The following is a 13866-nucleotide window of genomic DNA, read 5'->3' on the forward strand; positions in this document are numbered from 1 at the left end:
TAGACCTACAGAGCCAATTGATCGACCACCTTCGCCTATTGGAGAAGTACTTTCGCTCATTCCAAGGATGCCTTCACGACCTGGCTGAGTTTCCCCTCCCACGAGTGGAGTGTCAGGCCATCGACGGGGCCATTCTCGTCCGTGTTGCTCGCATGAAAGAAGGCAAGTCGACTGCCAACCAACCTCCAGCAATCATTGATCAGTGCAGAGTCCCTTGCCAAGGAGCATGGCTTGCCAAAGGTGCAGAGGGAGAGGAGGTAGTGGTATCCCACGTCTGCCTGACTATCAAACTTGCTCCCCATGCCGGATAGTCGCGGGCGGGGTACGCCAGCCAGGTCGACGACGCAGCCCCACAGCCCAGTCCAGGCTCCCTGCCTTGGCGTCAGGCAGGTCATCTGCTCGATCCAGGTGCACCTCCAGCTCGGCAGCATCAGGTCCAGAAAAGGAGTGTTGACTTCCCCTGGATGCAGAGAGAGTAGAAAAGGCGCGATCAGGGGGGTATGAGACTCGAGTGAGCTTTGGAGGGCTGCAACGAGAGAAGGGGAGATATCCCGCAGCTTGGTAAGTAGCAGAAGTTGCGTCAACTGTAGTAGCAGAGCAGTGGGAAGAGATATGTCACCGACGGCCTATCATCACATTGGCCTCCTCAAGCTCATGAAGCTCACTTTACTGAAGTTGTATCGCCCAGCAGCCCACCTCTTGCCACCATCGCCCCGCACGGTTTCCCAGCTGCGATACTGGGGTTCAACGGCAAGCGGAAGGGTGTTCCAAGCATTGGCAATGGAATTGGTGAGGACGATGCGGCCGTCCACGGGAGCTGCCTCCTTGGCAGCGGTCTCCTCAAATGGACGAGCGAGCAAGGGCCATACAAGGAGAGTAAAGATAAAGGGGTTGATGGCGTTGATACCCAGCTGGTATTCGATTCCGTCATCGTTCTCCGTGTAGCGGCTGACGAGCTCACCTTTAAGCGTAGGTCGGTCGAAGCCTACGCCCACTGTGCCAATATAGTGAGTGATGGCACCTACGACGCTCTTCTCGCCAGCGCCAGCTTGGTTGTGTTCGGCCACGATGCTCCAAACTTCTTGAGCTGCGCCGCGAGCCCCCACCATATCTGTGAAATCGCACTTGAAAGGAAGAGCTCGACCGACGTCATCCATTGAGGGGCCTGCCTTCCCATGGCCTGGGCTTGCGTTCAGCTTGTCACCTTTCTTCATGAGTTCATCGACAATGCGACAGTCGAGACGCTCCTGAACACGAGCCCAGTGGCCAGGTCGATCGAAGTCTCTGATCCCCATGAGTACATCACAACCGGCCAGGAGAAGTGCTAGAGCCGTCTCAAAACCTGAGACGGGTTTTTGAAGATGGTAAAGCAACGTGTCGTTAGCGACGCAGGGAGGTGTACGCTTGCTACGGTCTGTCACTAACCAACACCTCCATCCGCACCGGTGACAAGGACAAGTCTGTTGCCTGATTCAGAGGTGCAATGCAGCTTGACCAAGCCCTCTGGACCTTCCGGCGACCAGGCTGTCATCTTGAGGTGAGGTTTGAAGTGACCTGGTGCACTGATCCACAAGTCTTCGAGGGCATCTCTTGCTTTGCTCAAGCAGGGAAGCGCTAGCAACAGAGGACAAGCTGCAAGTAGACCCAGAGCCCACATTGGCTGGAGGGGCAGAACCATCAGAAAACAGATCAACACAGCATACGGCAAGTGAGCCACCCGTGGGGTGAGCGGAAGGGACGATGCGAGCGCCATCTTGCTGCAAAGGTGGTAGAGGAGGGAACCAAAGTCGAGGGGAAGCATGATGGATCATGCAGCGCTGCATTCATATGTAAGGTGAGAGCAACGTGTACCAATGCCTTCTTCCTGGCTGCCCCATCCCTTTATCTCCACCCATGAATGATGTCAGCATATTAGATGTACCTTGGACCTCACTGGACCTGACTGGCCCTGATAGAGCGGCTGTCGCCCACTTTGTTCCTGATCGAAACCCCTGAGGGGCCAGCAGGGCCAGGGACGGACAGGGAGGCCCTGAATAGGTACTAGTGCTATCAGATGTACACTGCTGAGAAGAACGAGCGTGATTCAGGGTCTTACAGGGTGTCTCTTGGTCGTCCTGATTACTGGTGGATCAGGGGTCCGAGCCACGACAGCGACCCGCAGGTGAAGAGAAGGCCGAGAGCGCGCTTCGCTTGTTGACCGTGCACTAATATACCGCTTATACATTGCTCTGGAATGTTCCGTGTGAATTTCTGCAACTCTTCCCACGTCTGACAGTATTGCTACCGATTGGTATTTCTTCCCTCTGCGTGTGAACTCCTCAGTACAGTACCCAGCACGCAGGGCATTTGTGGAGACGAAGAATCCGGATCGGCGGCGATTCGCACTCCGCTCCGCCCCGCAAGGAACCCCGTGGGCGAAGCGACAAGGCGGAGGGAAGGATCCACCTCGTGCCCTGTGATCAGGGGATGATCGCATACATCGCAGCAGTATTGGTAGCAGTAGAAGAAGCACAGCAGACTAGACGACCCACCGCAGCATCCTCGACTCCCCCCACGATCATCACCATGGCAGCAAGCGCGCCATCTCCAGAGCCCTCCTCGTCCTCGTCCTCGTCCTCGCTCTCAGCAGGCCCGGCAAGTTTGGGCCAGATGTCCTCCTTGTCCCCGGAGTGCACTCCGCTCAAGCATCGCTACGACCAGTGCTTCAATCGTTGGTTCGAGCACTATCTCCAGGTCACCACACCGGGTAGCAGCCTCTCGTCGACCTCAGGCAGCCAAGCAACAACAGCGGATGGCCAGAATGCTGCAGCGTCTGCACGCAAGAGGAGCTTCTGGAGCAGAGGAGGGGGCAGCAATACGGCTTCGAATGAAGAGGAAGGAGGACGCGGAGCAGCAGTAGTGGCAGGAGCGGCAGCGGGTCCAGAGGAGATGGAACGGCGGAGAAAGCTGAGGGATGATTTGGAGACGCAGTGTGGGGGACTCTTTGGCGAATACAAGGGTTGCGTAAAAGTGGGTACCCGAGTCGCCAGGAGAGAATCAGCAAAGGAGTTGGGCTGATCCGGACTCCTCCTTACTCACTCGTAGAAAGCACTACAAGAAAAGGATATCCTCCCTCTGCTCACAACCGCTCGCGAGCTCAACCCTTTCCCCTTCCCGGACGCCTCGCAAGAGACATCGAGAGGGCAACAAGGGGACAACGAGCCTTTCCCCTTTCCACAAGCCAGCAAGGAGCAAGTTCGAGATTGGGAGAAGCGGTCCGGGTGGTGAGGGAGAATACGCGGGCTATGGGGGCGAGGGAGCGATCTCAGGGGAGACAAAGCACACGATGGCCGTCGTTCAACAACGACCAAGCCCGATAGTACATACAATGATATCACAGTCACCGCTACCATGATCCTCACGACGAAGACGAGTTGAGTGCGATTGGTATTGACAGGTAAAAGTACACGGCTGGCGCTTGCGGAACAGATGCAGAGAACCCTGATCCCTTGCGATCACTCGTCCCATTCGATGCCCATGTAGAGCTGAGGGGTGGGAACGGCAGCGAAACAAAGTCAGCTTCTGATGCCACAACCACTTCGCATCCTCGCACACTCTACAACTCACCGACTTGATCATGGTCATCACCGCAACGGCAAATGCCTCCAAGTGGAAGATGGCCTTGTTGGACGACTTTGTCCTGCCCTCAAAGAAGGCCGCCTTCTCCACGATGCCAATTCGTAGACTTTCGTCCACCCTTGTGACCAGGTAGTCTACCATGGACTTGATGATCGTCTTAGGTGGAATTGCGTGGACAAGCAGCTCGTAGAGGTTGTTCCGAATGGCGAGGAGACGCTGAGGCGTTTGCTCGGACAGAAGCGAGTCGCACATCTTGTGGATATACAGCTCCCAGTCGGGTTGAGCAATAGAGATCGGTCCGGAGAGGTCAGGCCTGGCGGGGGAGGGGGCGGGGAGTCTCAGCAAGCCGCAACTCTGAGGGAGTCGGGGATCAGCTGTAGCGATTCACTCACGACTGCATCCTAAGCGCCTCCAGCACCAGCACTGCCTTTCTCAAATTGCCCCCAGAGTCGGCATAGATCTGAGCAGCTACGTTGTCCGGCAGATGGAACTTCTCTTTCTTTGCTACGTGATGGAGCACGCTCGTCATCTAGCGAATGATGGGGTACGATGCAGATTTAGGTCAACACTGTACAGTGGCCTGCAGATTCCGACACTTCTTGCACTCACCTGCTTCTCATTTGGCGCAGCGACGCGGATCAGGAGACATCGACTCCTGATGGGAGCGATGATCTTGCTGGTCGAGGTGGCGCAGAGTATCAGCCGCAGATTGCCCATGTACTTCTCCATCGTCCTACGCAGAGCAGACTGAGCATCGCGGGAAAGCGAGTCGGCTTCATTGATGACGACGACTGGTGGAGCAGAGGGGGGAATGGAGAGTATGTCAGGACCGAGGGTCAAGCCTAGAAGATGCACAATACCGAGCTGCTCTCACCTTTGAACCTATGCTTTGCGCTGACGTCGACCTGTTGTGTCTGTGCAATTTCCTTCAATACATCCTGGATGACCAGTCGATCATATCCTGCTGCGTCTCTGCGGAGGTGGAAGAGGCAGTCGCACGAGACTGCAAGTCAGCGACCATGTCAATGGACAATAAATTCTCCCGTAAGCTCCACGCACGATGGTGTGATCTCCTGATGATAAGTCGAGCTGATGATGTTGACGTCAATCTTTCTCTTGCTGGGATTCAAGAAGACTCGTTGGTCGATTTTGAGCTATCAGATGGCAAAGGTGTGGGGAGGAGGTCAGCAAGAGAAGCTCGCCGTTGATGTCCGTATGTCATCTTTCCCACCTTGTGAGCTCCAGGTCCAAAGAGCTCCTTGATCAATGCGTGGATTCTGGTCTTCTTGCCAGCGCCAGAGGGTCCGTAGAAGAGGAGGTGGGGCAGATCTTCACTGTCTGCCAGCCCGCGCAGTCGTTCGGAGAGGTCTTCGTGGTAGGAGAGATCTGCCAGCGACTTAGGCCGATGCTTGTCCACGAAGAGCATCGTGGTAAAGGATCACTGATATGGGCGAGGGGACAATGCTTGTGGTGATGATGGTGATGATATCAGCGTCAATGGGTGGGTCATGCTTCGATGTGCCTGTGCTTCCTGCGCCTGCCGCCCTTGCCGCTCCCGATCCGAGTCGCCCCACTTCCGTCGAAGAGGCGCGTCGCGGTGGGCCAAGCGTGTTTCGTAGCGGAAGTGGCTGCAGCGGGGCAAGAATGAACTTCAACTCTGACCTGCCTCTTCCACCACATCATACCACAACCTCTACCACGACATTGAGCCTGCGGCATCGTGTCTATAGTGTCTCTCACCCTCCTCCCCTATTACCTCAATGGAGGGCGGCTACGTAGACGACCTCGAGCTCCTCGAAGAGTATGACCTCGAACACGATGGTGACTCCGACGACTCGCGCTCAGACGGGCAACGTGGAGCCGGCGAGCTGTCCGACGACGAGGTGCAGTCACCCGAAGATGTAGAGGCAGTGTTTGCAGAACTCAAGACTATCACGGTAGAGATATTGAGCGCCCTCGGAGGACTGGAGGAGAGCGAGGGAGAGCAGGGGCTAGAGATGCACTACGTGGTTGGAGATGACTGTCTCCGTGAGTGACACGATAGCAGCCTAGATGTGGGCATGGTGGCGTATGCTGACTGGGGGTGTTCCGCCCTCTTTTCGGTCCACAGGATGTCTTCGCGACCTACGCAAGCTCTGGAGGGAAGGGGCCGAAGATCCTTACCGCACAATCGCCCACGTCTTTGCAGATGTAGGCGTACTCCAGAATCTGATCCCACTCCTGCTCAAGACGGCCGGCGGAGAGGAGCGGTCGCAGAAGATTGCACTCGCTTGCACAGACCTGCTCACTTCCATCACTTGGCCGGTCGACGCTAACGCCGAGGTCCGCGAGGCCCTCAAACGCGGTGAGAATACAGAAGAGCTTTCTCACCTCTTCTCTCTTGAGAGGGACATGGTCAAATACAAGGCTGCTGTCTTACGCCAGCGGTCTGGAGAGAGTAAAGAAAGGTCTGGCAGCCGCGAGATCCTCAACTGCATCATGCGCTACATCCTCCTGCCAGCTCTCTCCAAGCCTCGACATCATCGCAATGAGCGAGACGTGGGCACCATTAGCATGTCTCTGCACTTCTTCCGCAATCTACTGGCAATTCAGGATCCCGTCGCTACCACCTTGAGTAGCGTGGAGCAGATTTCGAATTCCACATTGCAGAGCGAGCTCATCTGCACAATGGCTCGGAGTCATGTGCTAGAGACTATACTCATGCTCGCCAATAGTGCAGAGAGCAGAGAGTTCGGGCAGTGGAATGCCATCACACTGGAATGCGTCTACGCTATCTTCGGAGGCGAGGAGGTAGCAGTCATTGCTGGCAGTTCGGCAGGTGCAACCAGCGATGCGTCGGCAGATACGGCTGCGAAAAAAGAGTCCGGCAAGGCCGTTGCTCCGCGTGCCATCTCCAAGAATGCTGCCTTGGCGTCTTCACTCAACTCGGAAGCTCATCAGCGTCGAGTAACTTTGGCGGCAAGTGGGTCATCTCGTCACTCGCGCTTCGGTACCTCAATCAACTTCTTCACCGCAGACGGCGATGTCAGAGTAGCACGTAATGCCGCGTCCTTGCGCAAGAGCGTCGAAGAGCTCCGTCAAGACAACGTGCTCAGAGCCAAGCGAAAGTTCAGACGCCGCAAGCGAGCCAGGGAGGAAGGGGCACCCAGAGTCAAGTCAGCGTGGACATCGGCTGCCAAGGAGGTGTTGAGAGGCTGGGCCGACCGATTCCTGCTTAGCAGCGGCTTCGAGACGTTGACTCGCAGCTGTCTCAATGACATTCGCAGCGAGAGGGAGAAGGTGGGCGATCTAGATCAGGCAAGAGTGAGGGTGATGACTGTAGGAGTCTTTTTCCTGGATTACTTCCTGGTCAGAAAGGCAGAGGAGAGCAATCGTGTCGCAGTCAAAGAGGCCAAGGCCAAACAAACCGATCACGCAAACGCTGGTCCGCTCACCCCTGTGCAAAGACAGCCGCAATCACAGGGGACACTGGCCTCCATCGAGCCATCGTTCGATAAAGGCAAGGCAAAGGCGACCGAGCCAACGGCAGGTCAGGAACAGCAAGAGCACTTCGGCGCTGATGACACCTACCATTCTGTAGCACCTGATGATTCCTTACGTGAGTCTGTCGCAGCCAACGTGGGAGAGGCCCAGCAGGTCATGAAAGCTCCTGCCACCGCCCCAGAAGAGGAAGCGTCTGGAACGGACTGGTCGTTCTCCCTCTTGTCCGACTGGTTTAAGCCTTGGGCGTTCAAGATGGTCCTTGTCAGAACAGACAGCGCACTCGACTCCAAGGGTTGGCTCGAGATGACCGCTTCATTGCAGCTCTGGATGTCGCTCCTGCGCCTGATCGATGCACTCTCGCAATCATCTGTCGAGGAGGAGAAGGATCTGGCCGAGAACCTACAAGCGAATCACTTCTACCACTCGGAGACGCTGGAACTCTGCGTTAAGATCTCTCGGTGCTTTACAACCCAAAGTTTCGAATTTTTGCGCTGTGTTGTTGCCTTCGCCTGCATCATGCCGAAGATGCTTGAAAGGTACTCGCTCAATAAGGAGCACATCTTCGTCAGGGCCAAAAGGCACGCCAGGAAAGCAAAGGAAAAGGCCAGCAACGTCACCGACGATGATCCTGATGCCGAAGAGCAAGACCCCGACGCCAAGGCGCAAGTCATCTATACTGAACGAAGGTTCAACTTTGACAGATTCCAGAACAAGCTCTGCTGCCGACCTCTGGTGGAGGCTTGCGTTGCCTACCTGGGGAGATGGAGGGACTATCAGCGTCCGGCCGATGAGCTAGCCAATGTAGTCGCCGTTATGCACCGGATCGCTATCAAGGCCAACGACGCTCGCAGCTTCTTCCCAGCTCACATCCGTGTAGCCTTCCAAGCCATCCTGAAGGGTCCGCTAGTGGCTGCTCTGCTGCCTTGCGCCCCTCGCGCAGTCAATGACACCAAGAAGCTCATTGAGTTCGTTCTCAAGAAATACGAGAAGCTGAGCAAGGAAGAGAAGGAGCTTTGGTCTTTCGGCAAGGCTCCTCCGCGACCTCAGAAAGCAGTCAAGCTACCCCGAGAGATCGAAGTCAAGCCCGGTATGAACCGCGACGACCAGGTCGGTATCGCTGTCGGACTCCTCGCCGAGAAGGGCATGATTGCAAGGATCATGTGGGTCAAGGGCGCTCTGGAGATCGCAAGTGCTGAGCGGCTGGGTACCGTTCTGAGCATCGATGGTAACAGAATGTGGTCAGCCGCAAAGAGGGGCTTGGAGGAGGCTGGTGATGATGCCGGCCCTAGTAGCGAGGAGCGAGACGCGATGAATGAGTCGCTGCTGTCTGCGATACCCTCCGATGAGGCGGTCAACAGCTTCGAGCCCTACGAGCTGCCATACGACGGCGACAGCGAATTGCAGAGCGATGCTAGCACCTCGCCCCCTTTGAAGCTTCTAGCCCGATTGATGGGCCTCGAGAGTGATGAAAGCGACGCAGAGCACTGGAGGTGGCGGGTCCCTGACAATATCCTGCCAACGCACCTGGATGCGGATATCCAGCTCATTGAAGACCGTCTCCAGAGCCCGCTCGAAATCAACGGCACGAGCTACGAGGATTACGTGCAGAACGCCAGGAAGAAGCGGGTCGCCAAAGCGAAGCAGCTCGCGCCTGCGGACCTCGCACAGAGCGACGACGGAGACAGTGACAGCGACTCTGATAGTGGCTCATCGGGATCGTCTAGCGCGCCTCGCAAGAGGAAGACCACTCGACGCCGGGATGACCTCAAAGGCGACGAGAGGAAGAAGAAGGCGTTCAAGAGGCGCAAGATTGAGACTGGACCGCTGTTCCTGCAAGACGATATCATCGACAGCGACGAAGACGAACAGGTGGATGCCTTGTGGAGAGCGCGCACAGGGGCAAAGAGCCCTTCGCCAGCCAGTCGCCCAAGAGCTAGGCCCAGGACGACTACATCGGACATCGACTCGGAGATGGACAGCGACGGCGACGTACGAGACCGGGCTAGTCCGCCTCGTGTCTCGAACGTCGATCACTTGCGCCGGGCAACGTCGGAGGCAAGTGACACTCCTCCTACGTCGCCGCCGGCTCACGCTGTGCCTCGCGACAAGTCGGTCAGATCTGCTCGCCGCTCGCAAGCTCTCTTCTTGTCAACCAGCGACGAGGATAGTAACGGCGCCAATGATGACATTGACGACGCTAGTGACCAAAACCATGCCAGTCCTGCAAAGCGGGGTTATGGGTATAATGCGGAGTCCCCTCGGAACGGCGGACATGATGATGTGACGCTTAAGCGTGCAAAGGCTAGGAACGCTCTACTCGCTGCAATGATGGATTCTGATGAGGATTGAATGGCAATCGATGGATGAATGGTAGGTGGGAGGGGTGTGCCATTTGTGTCCTTTCTTCATGTACGTAGTGTTCAATAACATAATCTCTCCAGACATGGCACGAAAGCCTTGACAATGCCGTCCACTACTCTCTGTCTGTGAAGAAGCTCCGCCTCTCTGTTTAAGATATGTACACCCTTCGCATCTGACCAGTGAAAAAGCGGTCTCTTGTCCTCGGGCAAGTCACAAATGCCTGCGAGGATTTGCCCTCGTTGCGTCTCTTGCGAGCGGCAGCCGAGGCATCATCTAGGCTGGCGGAGTAGGACTCGAGTGCCTGGTTGACAGAAGGGAACAAGGGCAACACTCGCCAAGTCAGAGATTGTCTGCTTCACTGTGTGCTTGACACCGCTGCACTCACCCTTTTACTATAGACCCTTCCATTCGGCAAAGCGACAGCCTGCCCTCCCTCTCCTTCCTCTGCGCCTTCGTCAATGACCCTGCCGCTGATCCGGCAGACGATCGTAGAATTGGAGTGATGACTCCATGGTATTTCCTTTGCCAGGGTGCCTAGTCCCAGCCCGTCGACCAGAGAATTGGACGCGTGACCATGAGATGTCTTCGTGAGCTTGATGGTCGCACAGACGGGACAATTGAGGTTGCGAGTCTCGTCGGTAGTATTCAAGCCTCCGTCATCTGCCTCTTCGCTGCTGACTGCAGAATGCACTTGTTGACGATGCTTGTCGTTCTCGGCGCGGACCTCCCTCCGCACATCTCTCATCAAGTCCTCATCTACCTCTCCTACTCCCGGTATTGATGGCGTACCGTTGGCCGCTGCTTCTCCGTTGCTATCGCCCAAGGCTGCCTGACCAGCGGCAAACGTAGAAGCATTCTTCGCCCCATGACTGTCCTTCCGCTCTCCGCCATAGCAAGCAGGCACTTTGAGGCTGCTGAGACCGGCAGAGAGAGCTATGTTTAGGACTGGCTGAGGGGAGAGAGAATAAATGCTCATAGCAGCAGTGAAGAGTTGACCGAATAACTTCGGTAAGCGGGCAGCGTTGTACAAGTCTTGATAGACCCAGCCTCCCGGAGGCGTGGCTAGCAGACCAAATGCTCGAGTCACATCCGCCACAATCTTCGCATTGTTGCGGAAGTCTTGCTCGCTATCTTCATCCTTCGCCGGTCCAAGCGTCTGAGCTGTGGATTTGACCGACGTGGTCTGAGCGGCTGTGCTCTCGAAGCTCTTGACTGCAGCCGTGGCCGTCTTGAACATGGGCAGAAGGTGCTTGCGTAGATAGGTGCGGGCGGCAAAGAGAGACTCTGGAGACCGGTGCCGACAGAGATCAATGAACTCCTGCAAGCGTAGGTCGAATTCCAATGTGGACTGGAACATCGACAGATGATGAATTAGGCACCGCGGTCAGCTGAAAGGGAACGGCTTAAGCTTCTAGCAAAAGATACTGTACCCACCTTGATCCTCCTCAGGGCTGCTTTGTTGTCTACACACCAGGCCAACGCCGATGAGCAACTGGCTTTCTGGCTCGAAGAGGGAGAAGGGGTCATCGAGTCGCGAATGATATAGAGTTCCTTGAACAGGGTGATATCGGTAAGGTACTGTGTGGGTCGGCGCGTGTCAGATCTGGAGCTCGAAACGATCACAAGAGTTCATCTCGGCGTGATCTCCAAAGGGCACACTCACTTGCAGTCCTGTATTATTGACAAGTCTCTCCGCACTGCCTACGAAGCCCATTCTGCAGAGCCAGTCTACGATCATCCTCTGCAGTCTGATATCTGTGAATTGCTGATAAGCAGACATTGCCGCCGCTTTGCCTTGGTCAGGTTCCTGAGTAGATTCCGTCGCCTCAGTATCCATTGCAGTCGTACGGTCGCGCAGGCTCTGGATTTGAGCCAAGTGAGACGTGCGACGCTGTACAGATGTCACGGAGCTGTCGAGGTCTCCAACAAGAGGACTCAGCTGTCACACCCTTTCCAAGGCGTCAGTCAGCTGCATTCCACATCGATGTGCGGGTCTGTCGGCTCACCTTCTCCTTCATCCCCCGTACCCTCTCGATGATAGATTCTACCCTCTCCAGCATCTCCTGCCTTCCATCTTGGCCACCTTTGATTGCCAGATCACTGACGAGAGTGTTGATGGAAGCAAAGTCGCGATCTGTGATACGCTGGTGTGTCCTGAGTCTCCTCCTCAGATCCTCGTACGGCGACCGGGCGAAGGGCGCTTCCAGAACCATCAACGAGTCCGGATCGGGGATGGGCATCGCGGATGATGAAGCAAAGGCGGAAGGTAGCGTCATCGTAATTGGTATGGATGATTTGACGGACGAGTAGCAGTGGAGCTCCCAGCTTACACTCACGGGCCCCCGTCGGGCCGCCCCTCCATGCGGGAAGGGGCGTCTGTGCGTCCATCGAAGCGAGGTCGGATCGGAAGCAGTGGAGAAATATACACAACGTGGCGCGGAAGAGCAGCCGCGTAGCCCTCACGGATCTTCGATCATTATTGCCTCCATCCAAGGCGACGAGTACCATCACCACCTCCTCTGCCCCTTCCTGTCGCTTGCCCACACCCGCAGTCCACTGCCTCACAGTCACTACAGAGGAAGTCTAGGTGTTGGATCTCGTACGCTCCATCTCTGTTTCGATCCGCTCCTCGAGTTCTTCCTCGTCTTTCCGATCTCTTCATACCCGAGCCACTTCCTTCTCGCAGACGCCATGGCTGACGTATCGGATCCGCCGCCGGCAATAGCCAACGCCATGAGACAAGCTCATCAAGCACAGATGAGGCTGCAGACTGCCATCGACAGGACAACGCCCTTCGCTGCTAGGAGATGGGCGGCAACTGGAGGTCTGCTGGCGCTATTCATGCTAAGGATCGTCCTCTCACAGGGGTGGTACATCGGTGAGTACGAAGACCAGAGATAGCTAATGCGGTCGCAAGCAACGCCTCTGGGGATACTGCGAGCATCACTCACCCGCAATGTCGTACTCTTTCCTCTCTTGCCTCGCCCAGTGTGTTACGCCCTCTTCATCTACCTCTTGAACCTCTTCCTAGCCTTCCTGCAACCGAAGTTCGATCCAGGGATGTATGACGATTTGGCATCGCAAGACATCGAGGAGGGCGAACCAGGCCTCCCCACGTCTGCTTCTGGAGCATCAAAACCAGCGGGATCAGGAGGGCTCATGAGCGGCGTCTTTGGTAACCCAGGCCCTCAGAACGGAGATGCGGCTGGTGGCGAGGATGAGTTCAGGCCGTTCATCAGGCGTCTACCAGAGTTCAAGGTGAGTAGCAGAAGCCTAGAACTGCGGAAGGAAGGCTGGGGTAAGCAGCAGAGGCTTTTCAAGGCGGAGCGGGAAGGCAACGGTAATGCACCGAGGAACGAGGGATGTCGAACCTTCACAGGTGACTTCACTGGAGAACAAGACCAAGCGAACCGTATCCATCGGGCTGTTATGGTAGAGTCTCGCTGCGACTTGACTACTTCGAGTTGATATGAGAGATGACTACTCCGCAGAGATTAACGCAGAGCTTGCGACGCTGCCTCGCAGACTGTCGTCCTCCTTGAAAACGAGACGTGGCTCACCCAACTTCCTTTCTCTATCGTTCTGCACAGTTCTGGCTCTCTGCCACTCAGGCCATCGTAATTTCGCTCCTCTGCACCATGACAAGACTCTGCGATGTACCTGTATACTGGCCCATCCTTCTGGTGTACTTCTTCATTCTCTTCGGCATTACCATGAAGCGGCAAATCAAGTGAGTATTTCCAGAGACTCTCATCGTCCTCCGCAAGGCCGTGTACGGACATGAACAATGTTACTGCAGGATCACAACAGATACTCAGTACTGACCGCTACGATCTCCGCCTTCTCTTGCAGGCACATGGTCAAGTACCGATATGTCCCCTTCGACTTGGGCAAGAAGGTTTACAAGTGAAGCGGTCGGTAGAGTCGCAACAAGTGCGGAGGGGAGAGACCATCAACCCTCGATATGTGGCTGCAAGGTGTTGTCGGTCGGGTAGGACAACAGAAGTAGACGTGGCTGGGTGTGATGCAATGACGAGCCTCTCGTACCCCTTGTTGCACCGTCGGGCTAAAGTCGCAGGTCGACATGCAATCGTACCTTCTGCGAGAGAGACACCATCTCCTCGCGGACATTTTCAGCAAGTGAGTCAGCGTGACAAGAGTACCAACACCAGCGCGACGAGGGCCTTGACAAGCGTCAGGGCATCGAAGCCTACCAGACTGGGCTTCCTGTAGATGGAATTGCATCGGCTTTGTGTGATGCGACAACGGGACTGGCGAGCATTCGGCGTTTGTTGCGACAAGTTCAGAAAGTGCCCATTGCCTGGCTTGCCTTTCAGCTGGCTTTTTGTTTGAGGGTTCAGAGAGTGCCCATTGCCTGGCTTGCCTTTCAGCTGGCTTTTTGTT

General features: G+C 55.9%; 6 protein-coding genes across 6 annotated transcripts; 3 read left to right on the top strand and 3 right to left on the bottom strand.

Annotated features, from left to right (window-relative positions):
* Positions 1 to 56: 56 nt before the first annotated feature.
* BCV69DRAFT_314567 (hypothetical protein) lies at positions 57 to 1531 on the bottom strand (the record flags this gene model as incomplete). Its single annotated transcript, XM_025495130.1, has 3 exons — positions 57 to 584; positions 666 to 1342; positions 1426 to 1531. The coding sequence occupies 3 exons, from the start codon at positions 1529 to 1531 to the stop codon at positions 57 to 59; spliced, it is 1311 nt and encodes a 436-aa protein (XP_025345850.1).
* Positions 1532 to 2565: 1034 nt separating this feature from the next.
* On the top strand, positions 2566 to 3267 carry BCV69DRAFT_301166 (hypothetical protein; the record flags this gene model as incomplete). Its single annotated transcript, XM_025494533.1, has 2 exons — positions 2566 to 3009; positions 3085 to 3267. 2 exons carry the CDS (start codon positions 2566 to 2568, stop codon positions 3265 to 3267), a joined length of 627 nt encoding a protein of 208 aa, XP_025345851.1.
* A 131-nt stretch (positions 3268 to 3398) lies between these two features.
* Positions 3399 to 5044, bottom strand: BCV69DRAFT_314569 (putative RFC5-DNA replication factor C, 40 kd subunit; the record flags this gene model as incomplete). Its single annotated transcript, XM_025495131.1, has 7 exons — positions 3399 to 3524; positions 3607 to 3931; positions 4011 to 4147; positions 4228 to 4409; positions 4493 to 4590; positions 4678 to 4772; positions 4850 to 5044. 7 exons carry the CDS (start codon positions 5042 to 5044, stop codon positions 3495 to 3497), a joined length of 1062 nt encoding a protein of 353 aa, XP_025345852.1. The 3' UTR covers positions 3399 to 3494.
* A 238-nt stretch (positions 5045 to 5282) lies between these two features.
* On the top strand, positions 5283 to 9928 carry BCV69DRAFT_284988 (hypothetical protein). The gene is made up of 3 exons (XM_025493238.1): positions 5283 to 5646; positions 5729 to 9762; positions 9847 to 9928. The coding sequence occupies exons 1-2, from the start codon at positions 5379 to 5381 to the stop codon at positions 9448 to 9450; spliced, it is 3990 nt and encodes a 1329-aa protein (XP_025345853.1). The 5' UTR covers positions 5283 to 5378; the 3' UTR covers positions 9451 to 9762; positions 9847 to 9928.
* BCV69DRAFT_273685 (hypothetical protein) lies at positions 9611 to 11738 on the bottom strand (the record flags this gene model as incomplete). Its single annotated transcript, XM_025491014.1, has 7 exons — positions 9611 to 9735; positions 9844 to 10128; positions 10333 to 10618; positions 10676 to 10810; positions 10897 to 11040; positions 11126 to 11401; positions 11469 to 11738. 7 exons carry the CDS (start codon positions 11736 to 11738, stop codon positions 9611 to 9613), a joined length of 1521 nt encoding a protein of 506 aa, XP_025345854.1.
* A 245-nt stretch (positions 11739 to 11983) lies between these two features.
* BCV69DRAFT_263252 (retrieval of early ER protein Rer1) lies at positions 11984 to 13778 on the top strand. Its single transcript, XM_025490733.1, has 4 exons — positions 11984 to 12340; positions 12452 to 12720; positions 13053 to 13192; positions 13315 to 13778. The coding sequence occupies exons 1-4, from the start codon at positions 12154 to 12156 to the stop codon at positions 13370 to 13372; spliced, it is 654 nt and encodes a 217-aa protein (XP_025345855.1). The 5' UTR covers positions 11984 to 12153; the 3' UTR covers positions 13373 to 13778.
* Positions 13779 to 13866: the final 88 nt, after the last annotated feature.

This window comes from Pseudomicrostroma glucosiphilum (genome assembly GCF_003144135.1).
Source record: "Pseudomicrostroma glucosiphilum strain MCA 4718 unplaced genomic scaffold BCV69scaffold_15, whole genome shotgun sequence".
NCBI classification, from domain to species: domain Eukaryota; kingdom Fungi; phylum Basidiomycota; class Exobasidiomycetes; order Microstromatales; family Microstromataceae; genus Microstroma; species Microstroma glucosiphilum.

Excerpts from the sequence above, each read along its gene's own strand:
- BCV69DRAFT_284988 (XM_025493238.1), top strand. The coding sequence starts at position 5,379 with ATGGAGGGCGGCTACGTAGACGACCTCGAGCTCCTCGAAGAGTATGAC. Across the intron at positions 5,647-5,728 it reads GGTTGGAGATGACTGTCTCC|GATGTCTTCGCGACCTACGC; the intron begins GTGAGTGACACG and ends TTCGGTCCACAG.
- BCV69DRAFT_263252 (XM_025490733.1), top strand. The coding sequence starts at position 12,154 with ATGGCTGACGTATCGGATCCGCCGCCGGCAATAGCCAACGCCATGAGA. Across the intron at positions 12,341-12,451 it reads CTCACAGGGGTGGTACATCG|TGTGTTACGCCCTCTTCATC; the intron begins GTGAGTACGAAG and ends TGCCTCGCCCAG. Across the intron at positions 12,721-13,052 it reads GGCGTCTACCAGAGTTCAAG|TTCTGGCTCTCTGCCACTCA; the intron begins GTGAGTAGCAGA and ends CGTTCTGCACAG.